General features: G+C 39.2%; 2 protein-coding genes across 4 annotated transcripts; one reads left to right on the top strand and one right to left on the bottom strand.

Moving 5' to 3' along the window:
* Positions 1-1,334: 1,334 nt before the first annotated feature.
* THAP5 (THAP domain containing 5) lies at positions 1,335-9,811 on the bottom strand. Of its 2 annotated transcripts, none has more exons than XM_014871169.2 (3): positions 9,704-9,811; positions 6,103-6,292; positions 1,335-2,762 (listed from the first exon to the last, which is right to left on the bottom strand). In XM_014871169.2, exons 1-3 carry the CDS (start codon positions 9,784-9,786, stop codon positions 1,824-1,826), a joined length of 1,212 nt encoding a protein of 403 aa, XP_014726655.2. In that variant the 5' UTR covers positions 9,787-9,811; the 3' UTR covers positions 1,335-1,823. The 2 variants fall into 2 exon arrangements, with proteins under 2 accessions (XP_014726655.2, XP_088021620.1); XM_088165494.1 differs by having other exon boundaries at positions 9,205-9,806.
* A 249-nt stretch (positions 9,812-10,060) lies between these two features.
* On the top strand, positions 10,061-19,390 carry DNAJB9 (DnaJ heat shock protein family (Hsp40) member B9). 2 transcript variants are annotated; one of them, XM_088165492.1, is made up of 3 exons: positions 10,061-10,153; positions 13,803-14,030; positions 15,835-19,390. In XM_088165492.1, the coding sequence occupies exons 2-3, from the start codon at positions 13,814-13,816 to the stop codon at positions 16,263-16,265; spliced, it is 648 nt and encodes a 215-aa protein (XP_088021618.1). In that variant the 5' UTR covers positions 10,061-10,153; positions 13,803-13,813; the 3' UTR covers positions 16,266-19,390. The 2 variants fall into 2 exon arrangements, with proteins under 2 accessions (XP_088021618.1, XP_088021619.1); XM_088165493.1 differs by having other exon boundaries at positions 10,062-10,144.
* Positions 19,391-23,275: the final 3,885 nt, after the last annotated feature.

The following is a 23,275-nucleotide window of genomic DNA, read 5'->3' as shown; positions in this document are numbered from 1 at the left end:
GCTGAAATGGGTTGCCAGTCATAAAATATACAGCATTAGCAGAGGACTTGTGGTACATTCATGAAACTTCTAAAATTGCCAAATCATTTAGAAATTTCATGTAACATTTTGTAAATCCCTTTGAAAGATCTCTTGCTTTGCAAAACATTACAAAATGTACAGTTCAGAGAGGCTCCTGTACAATGTTCCCAAGACAGGATCAGATATGGCAGCAATGTTTCTACAGTACACAAGACACCCCTTGTGATTTTATAGCACACAAGGCAGAACAAAAATGTTCTTTTGTCCCAGGGAGAGCAAAATGAGCAGGTCAGAGACATGGCAAATAACTCACCATATTGTAAGTGGCCTTTATGTCCTTTAGCAATTTTACCAAGCACAACCTGTGCTTAAAGTCTGAAAGCAGTTAAAGAGTTGAAGGACAAAGCAAGCCTAATCCAGTGGTTACTAACACAGACCAACCTCCTATAGCACTGTGCTTTAGCAGCCCAACTTCTACACTTTGAGATATTCCAAGTCTCAAAAGCTTTGAAATTTGTTTGCAACTTATTATCTAGTTGGAGGCCAGCTTTGTAGCTAGTGTGAACTGATCCTCAATTCCTTATGAAAAGATTACCATAAGTTTAGGAAGTGTGTAAAAGAGAATATAAATAACACTGAAAAGGAAGCCATTTGCTCCAGTCCTAGACTGAACTTGTGGCAGTGGGAATGACACAATTTTGAATAAAGAAAAACACATTCTCAAGCAATCTAATGGTGATAAAATATTATATACTAGAAGAGTTCAGCTGGAAGGGATCTAACAAGGATCACCTCCCACAGCTGTGATGTCTAGGGACCAGACAATCTAGGACTTTTTCACTACAGCATACAGCAAATTAGATCCAAATCTGGCATACTGACAGAGTAAGTAGAAACTATTTCAGCAAATCAATTTTCCTCGAAATTAATGATAGTATCTATTTACTACAGTGATAACCCATGCACTAGAAATAGTTAATAAAATAAGTAGAGTAATTTTTTAGTTCTGTAATTCTGTTTCTTGCAAAGTAAAATTCTGCTACTTTCACTAGCAACCTGCTCTGCCGAACATTGTTTTCTTCAGTGTATTATTAAGGGTATATGCATTACCCAACTGTAGGCTGTAAGAAGATCAATGCAGACAGCACTCTACTAAATAGAGCTTTCCCCTTTACTAACTAGAAAAACATCTATGACTGCTTTCCACTTAAGCTGAATCAGAACAAAAAAAATTAAAAATGAGATGGGCCTGTCCACTGGAACAATATATGTATGAGAATTTTTGTTTCCAGAAACAAATGAAAGAAAACACCTTTTATGCAAAAACAGTTTTAATAAGGTCAAAGTGTACAAAAAAACTATCAAAAGAAATGTTAGATGAACAGAAAACTAAAGAGCAATTTTGGCCTCACTGGACAATGCATATATATATATGTATAATTGTTTATCCTATATGCTTATTCTGTCCATTCCACTGCTGTCCCAAACCCAGGCACTGTGAGTTTAAAAGAAGCCTGCAGCTAAGAAAGGGTTAAATTATCTTTTACTGACTTGATTCACAGACCTAAGAAAACTTCGCCCAATTCAGTGTTTTGTTTTTTTTTTTAATATTTCTTGCCAGTCATGTTTTACAGACAACATTCTACCACTTAGCTTTGGTTGGTGCAACACTTTAAAGAATATTTGCTATTCACACAGTTTCCATTAGATATTTAAAACACAATAGGAAAAAAAAGTTAATTTGTCCAGAAGTACAGTCAAAGACACTAAAAAGATATTCTAGAACCATCAGTTGAAAGCCTTTACTGTATCATAGTCACTTCGAGTGTTGTAAAGTAGTTTTCTACCATCTTCAGCTTTTCTTCAGAAAGCAGGTTTTCTTGCTTCAATTGCCTAATAAGAGCTTCCAAGGACCTGAGTCTCCCCAAAGTTTTTACCTCCTGCATTTCAAGTAAAGTTATCTTAGAGTGGAGTTTTGAAATATTTTGCCAAAGATGATCTCTGTCTATGTCTTGTCTGCAGTATGAATGCTCAGTCTGCAGTATTTCATTTCTGTCATATTCAATCACTTCTGTCTCCTCTATGTCAAGAAACTCTTCATTAACAGGCAGCAAAGAACTATTTACTCTTTCAGGCTCTTCTGGATTCTCAGCTGGCATAATAATAGCAATGACAGACTCTTCACTTCCAGTGAACTGTTCAATAGTTTGTGTGACTGTACTCAGTAAAACTGCATCTTCACTTGTCTGCACTTCACTAGAACAGACCACGTGAGGGACAGAATTTTCAACTGCATAGTCAGTAACCAACCCTAAAGCACTGTCCAGTTTCAGAGACGAATTCAAGTAGTCAGGGTCTGTAAATTGCAGGACTGTAGCTTTACAACCTCCTGAATCCTCTACAGAAGTATGAACACTGGTAGCTTCCATGCCCTGGACTGCTGCTGTCATTAAAACAGGATTAGGCTGATGTATGTACTGTGTAGATAAACTATCAAGAATGACACTGTCTGCCAGAAAGCCACCTTCATTTGGAAGCTGCAGGTCTTGAATTTGTAAAGGTTTACTCAGTGCAGTTGAACAAACCACTTCTGCTTTTTTGTCTACATTTTGTGCAATTACAGAATTTTTCTTTGGTGTACAAGGTTCAAGTGGTACAGATGCTTTCTCTGACACAACATTTGTTTCTTCCTTGCTTTCTTTCTGTACCTGTTGTGGACTGTTCTGAGAAGAATCTTTTTCCTGGAGGAGAAAAGAAAACCCAAAATCACCACCTTTTAACAAGAAAATCACTGAGCATAAAAAAAATAGGCAAATTTCATTTCTGTGCTAGTTTGTAAAGATTTATTAAGATTTTTATCTGCATGATATTTTCATAGCATGATATTGCAAAAGGACTAACTTAGATGAGCACTGCCTAAAAATTGTATCAGAAGCCCAAGAATTCATGTAAGTATCTTCCACAACTTTGCTTCAGGTCCTAAATGCTAAAATACTATTTTAAAGCACTAAAAGCAGCAAGAATGTTCAGTTTTTTAGTTTTGCTTTTTTTTCTCATTGTGTTTGGCGTTTTTTATTTGTTTTATTGTGGGTTTTTTTCCAACTTTAGGGAATTGGGATTGTTTTACACAAGATACAGTAATTTTATATGCAGTTGAAGAAAAGTAGTTACACAAAGCTAGCACCTTCTATTACCATCTAAAACATTGTATTAAATATATTAGATGTACACAGTACAAGATTCTTGCATTAAAGGTGATTGTAAACCAGCAATTCAATTCTGCCAACTAAACTTGACAATTTATAAAAATTGAGTACTTTTCTTTCATAGATAGAAATCTTAGCAGAAAAATACGTTAACAGGACTTTAAACAGAAGTTGATAATGAAAGAGAGACAATTTGAAGCTTATCCTTTTATAGCCACTTTATTTTCCCTTCCTTCACATAAACTACATCACATGATTACATTTAAGATCAATATACAAATAAGTTTTAGGTATGTCAGTCAGTGAAACAAAAATACAAAAATAGTGGGTGTCTTATTTTTTCTAGTAGATCTGATTATGAAAATCTGAAGAATTTGTACTCATGTACATGTAAACTGTGCACATGTTTAGCCTGGGAACTAAAAAAAAATAACAAACCATACAGAACAAAGAAACAGAAAAATAAGCAATTTAAACGTTGCTAATTAAATATGGGCCAGGTAAAAACCCCTACCAAACCAACCAACCAACCAACTAACAATAAAACTCAAAAACCCAAACCAGCAAAAAAAACAGGAAAAGAGGAAAAAGAAAAAAAAAACAAACCAGAAATACAGAGGATATTTCAGAGATACACAGAAGATAATTTCAAAGTGTATGTTCCTAAAAGTATGTATGTAATCGGAAGTATCCTAATACATTAAACTTTGTGATTCAGTTTTATATGAAACTTCAATCTCAAAAGGCCCGGAAAATTTATACAGAAATAGCATTCATTTGGTTACCTTTACTTTTTCAAAGACAATACTTAACATCACGTCAATCTTTGGGATTTTGTGAAAATGAAGCATTTTCCTTTCTTTGTTCTATCCACACCTGAAGAAGACTTTCTCAGACTATGTATTTTAACTAGACAAACCTCTCATAAAATATATTACGCAAATGCTCCCCATATCCTCACCTTGCAGAGCTGCCATTAAAGTTGAAGGAAATGCACCAAAACTAGTCTCAAGATAGTTGCTTGAAGGAAAACTTATTTCTATTGGAAATTCTATCATTTCCTGCCCTCCCACTTGTAGGTCAATCTTCAAATAAAAACCTTGCAAGCTAATGTAGAATGGTTACTCATAATGAAATGCTGGCAGCTACCATTGCTCTTGAGCCACGAACATTCTTTATTTAGAAGAAGAAACAGAATGAAATGCTTTATGAAGAATCATTAAGTTTTTCTGGGAGGACATCCTTCACTTGCTCAGTAATACATAAAGCAAGGTGGTGGTGAGCAATATGCAAATACTGCAATTCTTTGCTCTCGGTTTCCAAAGGCAGTTTGGGGCCTCAGCTTCTTGTTCCTCCACATTTAGTCAGAAACACACTAATCAGAAATTCTTCCCCAAAATTCTTCCTCGAAGTAACAACTCTTTTCCATATCTTTCTGAATATTCAGTCTATGTAGAAAGTTAAGGTTTCGAGCAAGTAGAGAACCAGAGGTCAAGTCAAAAGGTATTGTTGATTTGCTGAGGTTGTCACTAAAAGCATATGATTTGATGTTTAGAAAAGCGCAGTGAGAAGAAAGTAATGCCAGAGCCAGAAGTGAGACCACAGGAAAGCAAGTTCACAATGGCACAGATACAAAGCACTGGCATCTCTTTTCTTTTGACAGCAGGAAAATGATGGATGTACTAAAAGTAAGCATAGAAATCCAAACTGGATAAATCCATCTGGGATTTCTCAGATACATATTGCTGATGCCAAAATAATTTAGAGAAGCCATTGATACGTTCTTGGCAATACAACTGCATAAAAAGTTTGTTACCTTAGTAATTCTACTGTCCACCTTTGCAAGTGTACTCTGACTGGTCTATTGTCACATGCAAATTAAGAGAATGAAGAGGTGGGTAAAAGACAACTTTTCTTCGGGGTCAAAATACCCAGCTTATCTGTAACTGCATAGAAACATGGAACAGCAAAGTCCAGTTCCAAATTTACAGGTCCCTGTTACAACAGCAGCACAGGAATGTGAGGGATCTCTAGAACCAGGGCAGGGACGGGTGGTTAAAGGAAAGATATTTCTTGCTAAATTATCCCTGCTACAGCTTGCAAGATTTTCTGCTTTCGTATTTGAAAGATTGATCAAGATTACTTTTCACTCCACAGAGTCAAAAGAGTCTAGACAGCAGTTGCAGATGTCCAAGAAGACAGAGTACTTCATGACTAAAAATAAATTATTTTGTAAAATTAATTGCCCATATATTTCAGTTTCCCCTATTTATCCTTACATCAGTCCTTCCATTCCTCCCACCTCCAGTGTGATTATCCAGTGGAAGACAAATACATGCTAGAAGAGAATTAGCCTACGTTTGACCAAGATTAGGTGCCTGTGTAGCACAGTATTTTTATGTAATCAATAGCATAATCTGTTATAGGCTGTCTTTGGCAGCCTACAGTCCTGAGTTAAAGGTTAGGGACTGAAACTAATACATTCCAAAGTCAGTATTTCTGTACAATTAATAAAAGACTTTAAAACAACATTAAAATATTAAGAGAAATTGCATTTAAAAAAGCTTAGAATCATAATATTCTCATATGAAATTTAACATTTTCTATAGTAAATGCTTCTATAACTTCCAGTTAAAGAAAGATATTGAACCTCCACTTAAAATTGGGAAAGTTGTTCTTCCTTTACATTATGTAATCACATACCTGTTTTGTGTCAGTCCTGCTGACAAACTGTTTTGATGGACAGGAATTATATTTTTTTTTTTTACAAATAATTATCTGACAGATTAGAAAAATCTGCATTACGTCAATAGCTGTTTAGCTTCATACTACAAAACAAAACAAAACAAAACAAAACAAAAAGAAGACAAATTACCTCATCATCTGGGGAAGAGAAAATCGTTGGCACAGCAGTATTTTTCAAGTACCGTATGCCCCATCGCACATCCAGGGAATCGGGGGTGAAATGGTCACTGCAGAGGAGCTGGTGCTTACTTGGAGTCCAGGAATCTCGCTTCATATTCCGCAACCATTTCTCAAGCCTCTCTTTATCGTGAAGTGGAAATCTTTTTAAAGCAGTTGAAAAGACAGACAAGAAAATATACAAAAAACCCGTTATTGTTGTATTTCTTTGTTTTAAATAAGAATATCTCATTGTTACTTAGAAGGTAGCCTTTATTTAGAAAAGATTAAAATAATACTTTAAAAAAAAATTTAAGTATTAAATGCTAATCTGGATGTCATATACATGTTAATCCAATCACTGTCCAAATTATTTCTAGATGAGAATTTGCTCTGGAGTTCAGAAGCAGAATTTCTGATTTCTGCTCGTCAAGGGTTTCAGAATCCATGGCCAAGATGTTTTGAAAGGTTCGATCCTACTACACTTGGTCAGAGAGCAGCTCCGCTGAGGGGAGATGAAATACTGAGATACAATTTAAAGAAAGTTAAGACTAGTCCTCATTTTATTAATAGTATTTCTAGGGCTTATATGTCTTTCTAGACAAAACTAGTATTTTCTGTTTAACAGAGTACTTCCTAATACATGTCTCTCTCTGGATTATCAGATAATTTGGCAATACGAATATTTTCAATACAGGATTTAAATTTTATTGAAAGAGTAAATGCATGCAGATTCGAAGCATTTCTATATTTTGTGCTTCAGCAATTAAACCTTCTCACAGCGTTGAGCTCGCATTATATTTTATAATTTAGAATTAACTTTTCAATCATCTAACCTACCTGAAAAGGAAAGTGACAAGTATACACCTTTATAGAAAAAAGAACTGACTTTAAAAATACATGCAAATGGTCAGAGAAATTACATCAGAAAGAGAAACAAATTAAAACGAAAGTGTGTGAAGATATGTAATTTACTTAATGAACTGCAATACACAAATTAAAGGGAATTAAAGGCTTATTATGATGCATGCACTGTCAAGAGGTGATGGTAGCAGGAACACGAACATTCAGATCACTCTTGTCTCTCACAGTATCAGGGTATTTGAAATGTGCTTCTATATTTCTCTGGTGCATATAAATTTTATTTTAACTCTAGCATATAATCACATATTGTACATAAACCACAAGTTGAATTCTGAGCACTGTAAAGTGACTGCTGTTCAGAAAACAGTATTTTTGAGAATCATGAGCAATAATAATTACAAAAGAAAAATCTCTGCTTTTGTGATCCCACCCTCAAATCCCTGAAGTTGCAGGTTTCCTCCAAAAGCTACTCATAGCAATGACTCTTACACAGGCCGTGTGTTCCAAAACTGTGAACTCAGGTGATTTTGAGAGAAAGACAGCTGAAATTCACAGCATAAAGCTGCAAGTCTTTACCCCTTCCCCAATCTTTTGAATTTGTTGCCACAGGTCTTCAAATTACCAAGGAAACAGAGCAAGCTTTTGATGCATCCAGCTCTGCTTATCTGCTGGAATGCAAGGAATAATGCTGGTAAGAACACAATAACCTCTGAGGAACAAGTTAGAGGTTCAGGCTTTTCAAATCCTGTCTGCTTAGATCATGTACACCCAGTGGCAGCATCGCATGTATGCCAGAACATGCTCCTCTGTAACACTGCTTAGCCTGGGTGTTACTCCAGAGGTCCAGAAAAGTCTCTCAGGAAGACGATGGCTTCTTTTTATTGAAGGTCATGTGGCCAATCACACCCTCTCCAAGAAGGTCTTGAGGACACTTGCTCCCACTGTAGTTACCCTCACAACACAGGACCCACTGCTCTACCTAGAGTCAACCAGCTTCAGATGGAAAATAGAATAATCTGTAATAAAAATAGTAATCATCTGATAGTGCAAGTTATTATTTTAGCTTAAAGGCAACTTTGCTAAAACCCGCTCATGCTTCAACACTCCCTCACTAATCAACAGAATCTGTTCTCTGATGTAAACAAGACACAAAAAATGGGGAAATGTAAAGAGGAAGAGGACAAAACTTATTCAGCAGCTGTCATCACAACACAAGTCAGAGAAGTGAAGAAATAAAACAAAGAAGGGCAGTTAGGCCAGCTGAGATTAGGTGACAAAAGGTTTGGAAGGGGCTCAGACCTCAACCACAGAGCAAGCAGGACTTCTTCAGTGGCGGTAAGAGGCAAGGGAATAAAACTTACAGTTCATGTCAGTAGTAGTCACTGATAATGATAATATATCAGGCAAGAGAAATCTATAAATCAAATCTCAGCACCCCTTCTACGTGCATGAAACTCGGAATGCAGCACAAGCCCAAGGCTAGATAAAACAGCTAAGTTTTGGCAATCAGCTCCGTACTGATGCCATATATTTGAATATAAACATGTCTCAGTGCTCAAACTTGTTTTGATTATCCATGTGACACGCTCTCTAAAGCATGAAGGAAAAGCAATTATTTTCATGATTGTTTTATGATGTATTCCACACTAAAAATGTGCCAGGGTAATAAGGTTTCCTCCCATCTAAAATAAAATTTCTTTCAAAGCAGTCTTCCTTTAAGTCTTTCCACATAGCCTTCCTGATCTTGGAATAACTATGACTAATCAGAAACTGACAGAAAACTTAGTCTGAGGTACAAATTTTACTAAAACAGATTTTGAGTCCAATTGTGAAATTTATTTTTCACGTTTTTCTTAAGTTGCTTCTGTTGACAAACAGTTCCATACTTTCATTGCACACAAACACATTTAGTTACCTGCACTGTGCTTCTCTCAGGATTGTGAAATACTGTTTATAACTCACCATCCCGGGAAGCGATAGCCAGGTAACCACAACAGTGCAGGGTTACTGCAGGTCTGGGATGGCGACAGGTCCGTGCAGTGTCCGGACAGTACGATGCAGCCACCATAAACTGGTTTTTGGCAACCGAGGTAGCCAAGTTCCAGCTAACTCAGCTGCTTCCAAACAACCAGCAATGCCTCTAATTCACAGCGCAGGTAAGGCAATAATTCTAGTGGGAAAGTTTAATTTTAAGGAATTATTATATGCTTACTTGCTAACTCTTCCGGGCCCTTCTCCTGACATGTGAACTGCCACACACAAGACACTTCACCATTAAGCCACTTCCACTACTGCCTGCCCTGCTGGAACATCGCTTCCACGGGGGGAGGAGCGAAACAGAGTTAGAAGTGCAAATTTTAGTTTTTAGTCGAATCTCCTTGCTCTTCACTTCAAGGACCCTCCGCACCCACTCCAGAGTCCTTAGCCGCTGCCGTATCACCGCCGCCTCCCCAAGTTCCCTCGTCTTGTGCGAGGGACGGTGAGTGTGATTACGTCCCAGCTGTCCACTCTTTACTCCCTACACCTTCCCTTCGCCCAGGGTCAGGTTGTTTCCCTCCAGCCTCCCGGGACCGGGCGGGGTTCCAAGGCCACCACCAGCGTAGTGGACCCGCGGCGTTGACTCTTTCGGCCATTTCCTTCCGCGGTGGGGCTCACTACCACCCCCACGGGCAGCGCTCACCCAGACCCTGCCCCGCTCCGCGGCCACTCACGGGTAGAAGCTGAGCTTGCGCTGGTCCTTGGAGCTCTGGCCGCCGCGGTTCTTGCAGCGGGTGGCGGCGCAGTACCGCGGCATGGCGGCCAGCGAGCGCCGGGCGGGGCGGGGCGGGGCGGGCCAGGCCGGGCGGGGCCAGGCCAGGCCAGGCCAGGGCGGGCCGGGCCAGGCCGGGCGGGGCCAGGGCGGGCCGGGGGCGGCGCCGCCTGCTCTCAGCGCCCCCAGCGGCGGGTGGCGGCGGCGCCGCGGCTGCGACCTCTCTCGTGCACCGCGTCACGTGCGCCCGGGCGACCAATGGCGCAGCGCTTCGTGTTGGAACCGCGGGGGGCTGGACTGCGCGAGCGCCGGGCGCAGGCGGGCGGGAACGCGGCGGCGCTGAGGGGCGGTGGCGGCGGAGCAGCGGGGCCGGCGGGGGAGCGGGACCGGCACCGGCGCTGAGGTGAGCACGGTACATGAAGGGCGGCTGCCTCCGCTGCTGGGTGAGGGTTCGGAGAAAGTGGAAGGTTGCTGAAGTGGGTGGAGTGAAGGCGAACGCGGAGGGGTCGGGGGAAAGGGGAGGCATTGGGAAGCTTGAGGCAGCGTGGGAAGCTAGGCGGGGGGGAGCGTAGGAGACGGCCACTGAGGCTCGGTCCGGAGTATTTATTTGGAATTTGGGCCTCTCTGGGTCACGCTGCGATGGTGTTTGCCAGCCTGGCTGCTCTGGAGGTGGGACAGCGTCGCTCAGTGTGGCTGTTAGCGGCTGCCCTGCTCTGGCCTGGCCGCGCCCCGCTCGGTGGTGCGGTTCGACTCCAGCGAGGTCTTCAGGAGTTTGGATAGGCAGAGTGGTGCTCAGTGATTCCTTCGTTCCCCTGTGTTCTAGGGCAAGATTCAGGAACCTTCTTCTGCGTTTTCTTTCGAGTCAGTATAGGAGAGGCTACGACAAGTACAAGCCCCTCAGTTTGACAGACTTGCTTGTAGCTGCCTGAGGATTGGAAGACTTGCTTACTCATCAGATTAGTCGTAGTAGCAGAACCAAGGGAAGACCTCGGTAACTTTATTACTGTTAGTAAGTTTGTAGAAATAATTATAGGACGTGAGCATTCCACAGGCTAGTGTATAGCAATTCTGTAATGAGAGCAGTAGCAGAACGCTGGTGATGCTCTGTATTCTCTGAGTATGTGAGAATTTGAATACAAGCATTTATCTAAGGTTTTGGTTAATTACTTTCAAAGAAGGATGGAATAGGGTATTTGTATTGCAAGATGAAGTAGCTTCTTAATTTCTAAATCTGACAGATTTTATTCTAGGTACATCATCTCCAAGCGTCACTTCATTGTGCAGCTTTTGATAAATGTTGATAAACTAATGAAGAACTGTTATCACCTCTGTAGTACTTTGGAATAAACATCAGACGGTGCACTTCTTGTGCAAAGGTGAATAGTAGCTGAGATCTGTACCTGCTTACCCAACAGAGTTAAATAGTTAATATGTGGCATAAGGTCTCTTACTTCATTGACAGATGTACCTAAATAAAGCGTAGCTCTTCATAATTATTAGAAGAGCTTATTATGGCATGAGCTTAATGTGTACAGAATTTATTGAATTCTGGACTATGGTTAAGTAGCTACAGTGTATGGCGTGGAAGGTGCAACTTACCTGTCCCTTTTTGATTGAGACACAGAGGGTGAAGAGACATAAGCAAAAAAAGTATTTAAAAGAGACTATTTTGAAAAGGATTGAAAAAATTGTTAGCAGTGGTAAGGCTGAAGTAGTTGACAGTAGCAACAACACTAACAGCATATAAAATAGGTGTTTTCTAAAAAGTAAATTGAATCATCACAGTATCTAAATATAAGACTTGCTCTCTCTAATAACCCTATGAAGTTTAAAATGCTGCTTGTACTGAAGTTGTATTTGTGTTTGGTTTTCATTTACATCTTAATCTTAAATTTGAGTTTGATTTGTTCAAGGGGAGCATTAAATCTGTGTTTTCTAGTTTAAAAACTAGTGAAACTTAAATAATGGTTATTCACTATGCTTTAGAAATCATATATAGGAAAGATCTTCATTACAGAATTCCTAATGTAATGAACTGTAGAAAAGGCAAAGTTCAGGTGTATTTTGCTATCAAGAAAAATACAAGTTGAGATGGTTAGCCAGAGCAGAAAACCTGGAAAGATTAACTCGTTGATCTCTGGCTCTTATGAGTTATGAAAGAGAGTTTTTTTGCTCTTAATGAAGGACACAGTTCCTTTTAGCTCTCGTTGGTGTTCAGTAGTAGAAGCAGGATGCTTGATGTTAAGAGAATACAGCAGGTGATTATACAAACATGATACAGGTGTGGGTTAATGAAGTAAATAAAAGCAATCACATGTGTAAGATGAACATGTAAGTCTGCATCTATAAAGCACAAACAGGAAGAAAGCCCCAAAAGGATGTATGTGTGTGTAGTTCTAAGTGCCCAAGTGGTAAAATTTCAGGTTAGTGAAGTGGTGAGAGAAGAAAACTTTTTACTAAAAATATATCTGTTATTTTTCATGAAGAATACTGGAAAGAACTGTCCATTTGGTATCTAAGTGTACTGATCAAAATACAGTTTGTTTCGACTGCTGCCCCTTAACACTTGATATTATGTCGGCTGCTGGCCAAATAGCTGCTTAAGAGGGCATGGGGAGATTAATCTTGCAAGCCTTTTGCTCTCGTCTCACAGCATTCATTTTAGACCCCTGACTTATCTGTGAGAACTTGTATTCTTTTTTCCATTTTTGGTTCGTGCATTTTAATTTTATTTAGACTTTCAGGTAAATGCTTAATTTTCATATGTATCAGATATTCAGAGGTTTTGAATTCTGCCTGACAAATACTGGGTTCTGTGCTGGCTGGCAAAAGTGTTCTAACTTGAATGGTGCTCAGACTGTAAGTTTGTTTATTCAACTTTGAGGAAAGTAACACCAATCGTCTCTGGGCTGTTCTTCCATTACATGAAAATCAGTGTTATCTGGTGGGAGGGAAATGTTACATCTGGAATGTTTAGGGTCTTGTCGTACATCCTTCTGGTCAGGTGTCAGCCAGCGTTCTGTCTTTTAACATTTGCCTTTCTGCACTCTGTGTTTTAAATATAATATGCACAGGCATATTATTTGTTCTTACCTTCTAGTAGGAGCAGCTCACCCTGTCCTTCATGAAAATCATGAGACATGTGGTGATGTGGAACTGTTTTTAAATCATTTATATATGCCATAATTTCCCCATAAGTTCAAAATACTACCTTTTTGACAGATGTGTTGTTGAAAAAAAAAGTTACAGCTTTTAATTATAGTTGAAGCTACTTGTGTTATATAAAATACTTTTTTTTGCCTTCAGTTCCAACACTGAGGATTTCATATGTAAACCTTTCTATGCAGTGGTGTTTATGAGATGAATTCTTTGATATCAAAGATATAGTAGGTATTTTACTTTGTAATGCAATCTGATATGTGAATGAGCTAAGCCAGCCTACTGCTAAATAAAGGAAAATGCTTCACTTGACTGAACTCTGGAAATGAATGATCTGCTCTTTATTGTTCACCTTAGGTTGGTTAAACAAACTGAAACTGAGCGCAAGTGTCTGATAGTCTTGTCTTCCTGCACCTCACTCATCTCTAGGCCAGTTGTGTTTTCAGTCTCCTATTGTTGTGCCAGCTAATCAGTGAATTGGTCTTCCAGTAGAGTCAGCAGCTTGTGCTTAATTTAGAGCTGCTGTGTTTGTGGTCCTAGAACTCAAGGATTAATGTAAAACTAATTCAGGTATGGCAGTTTGAAATGTTAGCTGCAATGAAATGTGTTCTGTTTTTACTTTTGCAACTTTGTATGACCACGATCAGTTAAGTGTAAAACAAAGATGAGCACTAAGGTCGTTGTTACGCGTGTGAAATGTCACTTTGCAGTATTTTCAATTACATATTCTGTGAATGTGAAAACAGCGTAATGGAGTTTGACAGGTGTAAAACAGGGCACTTACAAGTCTGTCCTTGACTCCTGAAACATACTGGTCTTCCTCTGCCAGCCTACAGTTGTAACTAAGCTGTTGTGGAATGTAAAATAACTCATTCTTCAAGTATATTTCCTTTTCTTTTTAGGAACTGGAGAAATGGCCACTACACAATCTGTCTTCACATTTGCTCTCTGCATTTTAATGATAACTGAATTAATACTGGCTACAGAGAGCTATTATGATATCTTAGGAGTTCCAAAAAATGCATCTGACCGCCAGATTAAGAAGGCATTTCACAAGCTGGCTATGAAATACCACCCAGACAAAAATAAGAGTCCCGGAGCAGAAGCAAAATTTAGAGAAATTGCTGAAGGTAATATACACTGTCTTTTGTCTTAATAATTTGATACATGTCTTATATCTATAACTAATTGCATTTTGTTTTTACTGAATAAAACATATAAAGGGTTTTATTTTCCTTAATTCTACTTAAGTGCTGTCAAGTGTCCAACATCAGAATCTGAGTTGTTTCTGTGCTCTTGCACATAGGAAGGCCTTTTACACAACTTACGCTTTTCTGCTTATTAGGCTTTTGGCATATTCCTCTTCTCACAAAAAATACTGGGTAGTAGAACAGCTTTAGCCCTAGGAGGTTGATTGTTACCTTTTGGTCTGTTCCATAAGATCCAGCTCAGGATTACTACCAGGGCTTCAGGTAGCCTAACAGCAACCTTGCAGTAACTATGGGGAGATTATAAGAAAACACACAGCAGGTTGCTTCAGTGGTTCATGGTGGGAAAATAATAGAGAACAGGTGCAAGGGGTTCGAGTGGTTATAAGGAAACATTTTTTTACCTTGAGGATAATGGTTGGATTTGATGATCTTGGAGATATTTTCCAGTCTTAACAATTCTGTGACTCTGTTCTAGAGACCAGTGTTAGAACAGATTGCCTAGAGAGGTTGTGCAGCTCCAACCTTGGACACTTGTCAGGAATGACTGGGTATAGCACTGACTAACCTCATCTGATCTCATAACTGACCCTACTTTGAGCAGGAGGTTAGAGGGCAGACTGAGGTCGTGTCTAACTTGAACTATCCTCTGATCCTACGAATATACCACTTACAAGTATTGTGTGATAAAATAAAATGGTGCGAGTGGATAATCAAGAACAGAAAGACTTGCTGAAAAATAAGGTATACCCATTTCTATTCCCTGTAGACTCAGGTATAACATCCATCTATCTGTGTAGATCTAACTAAGCTAAATGGGATTTCTGGCTTTTACTTTCTTGTCTGCAGAAGAGTTATTTTGAAAGAAAAGTAGTTAGTAATATAATGAAATTGTCAGATACTTATTTCAGTCCTTAGCACCTACTACAGGAAGAAATAGGAACTCTTAAATGTTGAATTATGTAGAATAATTGCAAGTCTTTGACAGGTAAGAAAATGAAAATGAGTTTTTAAAATATTTAGTTACCAGAATGGGTATATTTTCTATCAGAGTTTCTACCTTGGAATACCAGTAGCTGTAGTTCTAAACCAAAGATTGGAGAGAAATCTAGTTTCATTTTGGGTATATCCAGTTACAAAATCTAGGTTTATTGCTGAACTTCCAAAAAATTGAGAATTGGCACATGGTGTAATTAATTTTCTTTATCTCCTTGATATTTATGTTGTTGCTTGGTTGTAACTGGTGTAGCTAGAACTTGCTGGCTGGCAAGTAGCTTTGCAGACGTTGCCCTGTGTTTCTGTGACAGCAGTGCAGCAGACCCTTTGTCTTGTTAGGTAAAGCTCCTAACTCATCCTTCTTCCTTCAGGCTTTCTGATCACCACCTCTCATTGTTATTTTCTTTCAATCATCTTATTAGATTTACTAATACTTATTGGTAGTTAAACCGTGTTGTATTATGTGTAGCCTGTCCTCATAATACAGCTGTGTTTGTTTGTTATTGTAAGTAACTATTTTGAGGCAGTTTATTTCGGTTTGGAAAAAGGTGAATAAACATTGAGCTTGATTGGGCTGGAACATTGAATAAAAGTCTTGTTTGAAATTTGTTTGGTTCAGGAAGAGTGGGAGAGAAAGCTGCTGTTCTTTGTGTATGATTTTCTTTTTTTCTGTTTTTTAAATGGAAATGAACTGTAACTGCTTTTTTTTTTTTTTTTTAAACATAAATAGCATATGAAACACTGTCGGATGAGAATAAACGAAGAGAATATGATCAGCTTGGCCGTCACGGAGGAAAAGGAAGTAGTGGAAGCCCGTTCCATCAGTCATTTAATTTCAACTTTGATGATCTGTTCAAAGACTTTGACCTATTTAGTCAAAACTCACGGCCAAAAAAGCACTTTGAAAATCACTTCCGAAGTCATCGGGAGGCTCATAATCGGCAAAGACGTTCTTTCCAAGAGTTTTCTTTTGGAGGTGGACTGTTTGATGATGTGTTTGAAAATATGGAAAAGATGTTTTCATTCAGTGACTTTGAAAATGCACACAGACACGCAGTGCGAACTGATACCAGGTTTCATGGATCCAGCAAGCACTGCAGGACTGTCACTCAGAGACGAGGAAACATGGTCACCACATACACCGACTGTTCTGGACAATAATGTTTCCTTTCTTCTAAGCTTTTGTTCTTTTCTCAATATCTTCATAACCTTTCTTGGTTTTATGCTAACATGAAAGAAATTCTTTGAACTGTGTTTTCTAAAAAACACTTAAACTACTATAAAGAAGTTGTAGATGAAATTAATCTTCAGAATAGAAACAGTATGTTGTTGGGAAGTAAAGGTGTCAACAACTGCTTAGAATGGGACAGAAATAATCTCATGTGACAGAAAAAATTATATATATTTCAATTTAGTAAACACTTTCCCTAAATTTGAGCACAAGATATATATTTTTCATTTCAGAAATGTAATATAATTTTTTTCATACAAGCCAGTTCAGGACTGATTGAATTAGTGGTGTGTGGCTTGAAGCAGAGGAGATACTTTAATTTTGATGTGCTGCCTTTTTTTTTTTTTTAAATAATTTCTTTCCAAGTTTGCACTTGCAGTTTTTATCTGATACAGATGTACAGTGCAAATTACAAAATTTACACAAAATAGCAGCAGGAATATGACTTCCCTGGATCTTTGTTACTCTCTCTAGCATTGCAAAAGTATTACTAAAACCCTTACTTTTTGAAGTTGGAAAATAGTGAGGGAACATGTTAAGAATGTGAGTAATGTAGGAATTAGTTTTATTTCTGAATTGGCCTGAAATGATCTTAGGATTTGAATAACCCTTGACTTATTTGGAGGATATAGGGATATTCATGTATGTAAGTTTGTGTGCACACAAAGTTTTTGGGGTTTTTTTGTTTTTTTTTTTTCCCGCCTCCTTCTACAATGCAAATAACTCTCTAACAAGGTTTGGAAGGGCACACCCAAAACACTCTTGTTTTATGCTTAGTATATTACCACGTGTGCAATTTACTTTTTATAACTCACTTTATTGAGCTAAAATACCCCTCTGAGATCTTAGGAACTTCAGTAAGATAAGCTTGCCTACAGATTCGTGGTGTTCCTGAAGGGGTCTAAGTAAAAGCTACAGTGTTTAGATTGACGGATTTATTATCTGTCAGCAGGAATTTTTCAGCGTTGTGATTTGAAAGGTAAATTCTTAGCCTTAACCACAGAGTAAAACTGAAAATTACATTCCTTGTATTCATCCAATGCCTTATGGGGCTGGGAACTGCTAATAAGGGCAGTACTAATGGATATGGATCTCAGCACCATGGAAACCCACAACCAGTGTAAACTACTTAAAACTAAAAAGGAAGAAAAAAACCACCAGAAATGGCTGCACAACAAAACTTTAGCTGATGTCAATCAGAAAATTCTGTTCTAACTCTTTTAACTGGTCATATAGGTTCTGTATGTTAAATTGGCTGTCCCTTTAGAGCTGGGAGGTAAGAATTTATGTTTCAGGTTGATTGCATGAGCAAAATAAGCATTTTAACTAGCAGTGTTCTAAACAGGCTTTGAGTTTTTAAAATCTTTATTAAGAGATTTAACCCATTGCTTCTTGGATGGATATTGAAAGCTGCCTGTTTGCTAAGGAACTTTAGCCTTCCCCTCAAGTGTTCGTATTATTGCTCATTCAGTTTTCATTTCCTAATCCTTGGAATGGATTGTCACGTTATATTAAGTGCTTTTCCTTTTCTGTGTTCTTCTTTATTTATTAATAGACTAATACCTCATATATGGTCTTTATTAAAAGCCAGTAATTTGTGCAACATTATCGGAATGTGCAATATTCTTATAGTAGGAAAAGTGCTGGATTGAGTGTGTTTGTGTTTTTCACCCTTTCTCTGTGTAAGTAGAGATTTTTGTTTCTTCTGTATAATTTAATATATGATTCAAGCAAAAGTTCTACTTTGTATAGATTTCTGCATTTATTTTCTTTAACATACTTCATTAGTCCTGTACATGAATCAAACAATCAGCCCAATTCATATCATATGGGCATCCAAGTGAACAAAATATTAATTTAAAGTTATGAGTTACTTACTCTAACAAAGAGTAAGTATTAAACATGAGAGTATTTGTGAATGTCCTTTGGTGGGAGGCAACTCCAGAAGTGGGATGCAAAGGTAAAATATTAATGCCTTTCTTAGTCTAGTGATTATTTTCTTAATTAAAAAAAAAAAATGGAAATAATAGAATGAACAATTCACTTGGGTCCCTTCTGGAACTCTGAATTAGAGGGAATAAAAGGTAAAATGAACACCATAAATTGTAGGAAAACACACTTCACCCCAAAAACTCAAGTAATTTAAGTGACTGTGCAAGTTCGCAATCTTTTGAGCTAAACTTTTAGGTGAAAAGGGTCCTGGCTGCTTCTAGACTAGTTTCATCTCTTTAAGAAGCTCCAAACTTAGTACAAAGTGTACTTATTTTCTTGATCTCTTTAAAGTGAGTATAAAACTGATAAAAAAAACCAATAGTGTTGCTATTTTTTAGCTAATCCACCTTAAAAAAACTTCTGCCTAGTCTATTTTAATTTGATTTCACATTATTTCTCTTAATTACTTGTCACGACAGAAACAACAAATAGTTTCCATTATTTCTATGGTTTCTCCAAGTCACCTTTCTGGTTGTTTTTATTGTCGATCCAAGGTCAAATCCAAAGGAAATTTAGTCATGAGTTTTGCAGAAACCAGTGTATGGCTGTCCCTGTGGTTTTTTTGTGCCTGGTTTACTTTGAATAGACTTGAGCTGCAGAAATTTGGGCAGGCTTTCCTCAGCCAAGAGTCTTCACTGTCATGGCCCTCGGAACACAAGCTTGCAAAACATGTTGTGCTTCTCACTTATTTGGAGCTCTTGCACATTATTTCCCTATTTATAGTGTTTGCTTCATGGCAGGCTCCAGCAGAAGTCCTGGTATACCCTTATGACACCTCTGACTTCAGAGTTTAAGTGCCATCTTTGATCTCTCTTTAAGTCTTAACTAAAATACTCAACAAAACTAGTTTTTGTTCGATAAGGGTGAAAAATAAAATCCTGAACAATTTTTTAAAGTAATTTGTGCATATGTAACTCAAAATGATTTTGTTTTTAAAACTACAAAAAAGTGTTTTTTCCTGTTCATTTTCATGACATTATACTTCTGAAACACAGTATCTAGTGGAGATAAAAGTACTGTAAAGTTCATTAGAGTGCCATTACATTAAACACGTGAAAATTAATGGTGTGATGTCTTTTTTTTTCTTTTTTGCTTCAACATATAGATGGGAAACCACATTGGAGTGGTTTATATGGTGCTTGTGTTTTATGGAATGTTTTGACCGCTGCATTTTCCCTGAATGAGATGATGAGGTTGGCAGGGAGAAGAGAGGGGGGCTGAAAAAAGTTTAGTCAGTTTCACCTGGTTTGTGTTTTTTGGGGATGGCTTGAAGTTAAGGGATGCCTTTAAACAAAGCAGACAAAAAAGCCTGTGCAAAGACTTTTTTTGAGAAGCAGGGGGTTTAAGAGCTGAAAGCTTCTGCCTGGAGCTGATGGGTCACTGCCTATGCTCTGCACTGCTGAAGTGCGTGAGGGCAGTATGGCCAGCACTAGAGGTGGTTCTGAAGCCAAGGTCAAGTGCTGTTGTGCTGATTCACAAGATTGCTTGCAAGGTGGAGAGTATGAAAATTCTGGGATTTGGTTTGCCTCATCTGGCCACTTCTCATTAGAATCATCTTCCTTGGAACCCAAGCAAACTGTCATCTTAATAATGCAAACCTAGATTTTGAGGAATGTGTTGGAAACAATGTAAGATTTTTAACAGTGAGGAGTGTGCGGATTTAAAAAAATTACTTGTAAGTTGAAAGCTCATTAGAAGTGTCTGTTGGACTTGAAAGCCTTGTGTAGAGTTCATTGGCTGTTTATCAGCCGTGTGTGGGGCTCCTTTCAGAATAAAGTGCTATTCAGAGGATTGTTTGGCTCTGGCAGCTGTTGTGGTTGAGCCTGACTGGTCTGCCTTCAGATAGTGAGTGATTCACACAGCCGTGCTGCTGGCTTCTGTCCTGTGGGCACCTGTTCCTTCAGGAACGGACAGAGACCAGCCCTGTAGAGGCTGGACTTAGCAGTTGTGATATCCATTGACTGTCAGTCACTCCTGGTATGAGTCTGAATCAATTCTAGGTTATGGCTGTGCTTCCCTTGATTCTAGTTTCTTGTTCTGAAAAGTTTTTCAAACCAACAAACTTTCAAAATAAAAAAAAAAAATAGACACAATAATAAAAAAAATACAATACCAAAGCCCAACAAAATTGCTTTGAAATTATGTACTCCAAAGCTTAATTTGGGGCATGTTACCTACTATGCAGTGGTGTGTGATTCAACAGTCCCTATTTTATGAACTACAGCAGAACTGAAATGAACATTACTGCTTGTGTTGTACCTGCTGAGATTGCAGTTGCACCAGAAGATATTGTGGAGATGCTCAGCTCCCTAAGGATGGCAGCAGGATTCTGCCAAGGCTCTGAGACACTAGCTGGGGGTGGTAGACCATCTTGTCCAAGCAGCTCTTCTGGGGCAGTCCACCAAGGAGTGAATGTGACCTGGTATTTGTTGGGGGTTGGATTGTTCCCCTTTTCTTTCCGTGGAATTCCTCCCATTGTTATGCTAAGTAATTGTGGCTACACCTTGAAACGACAGATAATGTTCTCTCGTAGGGGGGTGGCTGGAGGGGGGGGGGAACCGGAAAAGGAAAGGTGGGATGGGGGGTCTGGAGCTGGGGTCTCTCTCTCTCGCTTGGCTTGAGTGGGAAGACAACCTGGGCTCCGCTCTGGCATCTCCCCCTGCCATCCCAGCACTGAGATCCACGCTCCCTGCCTTTGGACATCGCTCTGCTGCTCTCCCACCTCACCCTACTATCTCCGGACACTCTGCTGAGCACCACGACCGACACCGTGAGGGGGAGTCACTTTCCCCATCCCCTCTCACCCCTGGGCCGCGGCCGCCATCACCCAGCCCTCTTCAACTGCGTGGGACCTGCCCTGCCCCCACAGCACCGGTAACAGCACAGGGAGACGGCCTGCGGCCAGAAGGGACTGGAGCGGAGCTAGACTGTTCTGTTCTGTTGCCAATTTTTATAGCTGTTGTTGTTTTCTGCCTTGTTAGATACCAGTAAAGAACTGTTATTCTTATCCCCATATCTCCTGCCTGAAGGCGTCTGAATTGGACCTAAAATAATTAAAAGGGAGGGGGGTTGCACTCTGCATCGCAGGAAAGGGGCTCTTGCCTTTCCTTAGACCATACCTGTCTTTCAAACCGAGACAGTATTAATAAAGTCTTCTTTGTGTGTTTGCACAAAAAGGGAGGGGGCTGTGCTGGGGGTTGTATTGACTTTTGTTTCTGGTCCGTTGAGAATCTGAGTTGTGTGTTTTACTGATGCTCCTCTCAAAGGCATCCATGAGGGGAGAGAGGTGTCTGATGCACCTTTGCTCAGCCTGACTCCGCATTTCCAGCCATGGCCAACTGGGAATGGATGCTGACAATTGGCTCAGAGGTGCGGGTGCAGTGGAGCTATTGATCACTGTTGGTCAGCTGGTGTCTGGCTCTGTCAGTAACTTGAATCATGAACCTTTCTTAGGTGGGGCTGTAACATCTCGTATGTTAAGCTGAAGATTTCTGGCCAGCATACATATGGTAGCCAGGAGCACAAGCAGAGACTCTTCTTGTTGCTCTAGATGGTTATGCTGGATTTAGAGGAAATGGGAAACAGAAGCGCAGAATATTGAGTAATACGCATCAAAGGACCCTGAAGCTATACTTGTGTTGCTGTCTTAGGAAGATTCTTCTAATTCCACATTGAAAGCTCTTGTTAAGCACCACTTGTTACTAAAATTTTATCTAGATATTAGAAAGAAAATGAAGTTTTAGTGGTTGCTTCTTGGATGTTATTGCTGTAATCTATTCATTCCTACTGATGTGGAAGTGAGTGTGGATCAGGAAAGATGAAGTGAGCTGTCTGGAGGTTGCAATAGAGTTTAACCCATTTTACTTTAGGGCTTGGAGCTTGCAAGATTTTTAGCCTTCAATATGCAGGATTTTAGGTAGTGATCTAATGACAAGTTATATGTTATGCCCACACAGCTGTAGTAACATACCTGTCTGTCTCTTCTGTGCAACAGTAGGCACTTTAGGGAACTCAGATTATAAAGTGGAGCTGAAGTGCCTGTGCTGTGGCAGTGTTTGCCAAACTCCACCTGGCTGAAGCAGGGGAATCCACTGCAGCACCATGATCGTTTATGCTGAGCATGCAGGGCTCCAGCTGAGGGAGAAGGGACTCTGCCCAAATTGCTTAATGAATCCCAGCAGTGAATTTGATTCAGTCTTTCTACTTTAATATGTAAATTTTTGCATTGGAAATTGTTTTAAAATAATATGGATCTTCAGCCTATTATGCTGTCAGGTGGTTCTGCCACCTCTTGGTAGCTCAAACTTGGAGACATATGGGGAGGCAGGGCAGAGGAAGGGCTCAGACTGTTGCTGGGAGCAGAGTGCAGATGTTATCACTTGTGTACAAATAAATTAAATCATTACCTGTGCAGATGGGAGTATAAATATAGCTTTCTTCTGCTGGGAGCTGAATGCTGAGTTTGTGGCTTGTTGGTTAAAATGTTATTACTATCAACAACACATACTGTCTTCACCTCTTCCTATGCCCTCCTCCCCTCTGTTTTGGTTTTTTTTCTGCTTTTGATGACTGACGACTCTGCTGCAGTTGCTGTATTTTCCCCGTTTGGCAGTGACTGTAGTAGTTATGTTTCTACTTGCTTTGCAAGCTCCTGTCAATTGACTTTAGTCTATATATACAAAATCCATTTTCCAAATCCAATTTAAATAGGTTTAGGGTTTTTTTAATAGTGCAAACCATTTAAATGAAACCTAATTTCCTCGTGTCTTTCCCCATATCCTGTTGAGTGAGCTATATATACAGCATGAGGTTTTGTACTGGTTTTCTGCTTTTATTCTGTCTGTGGGAGGACAAATGATACCTAATTTGGCATTAAGTGAGACAGGTGCTGACAGATGATATCTTATATAAAATCTGCTGATATAAATTTAACCTACAAATATTTGGA

Source organism: Sturnus vulgaris, chromosome 5 (assembly GCF_052056855.1).
Source record: "Sturnus vulgaris isolate bStuVul1 chromosome 5, bStuVul1.hap1, whole genome shotgun sequence".
NCBI classification, from domain to species: domain Eukaryota; kingdom Metazoa; phylum Chordata; class Aves; order Passeriformes; family Sturnidae; genus Sturnus; species Sturnus vulgaris.
Note: the sequence above shows the minus strand (reverse complement) of the source record. Positions and strands in the feature narration are given on the sequence as shown.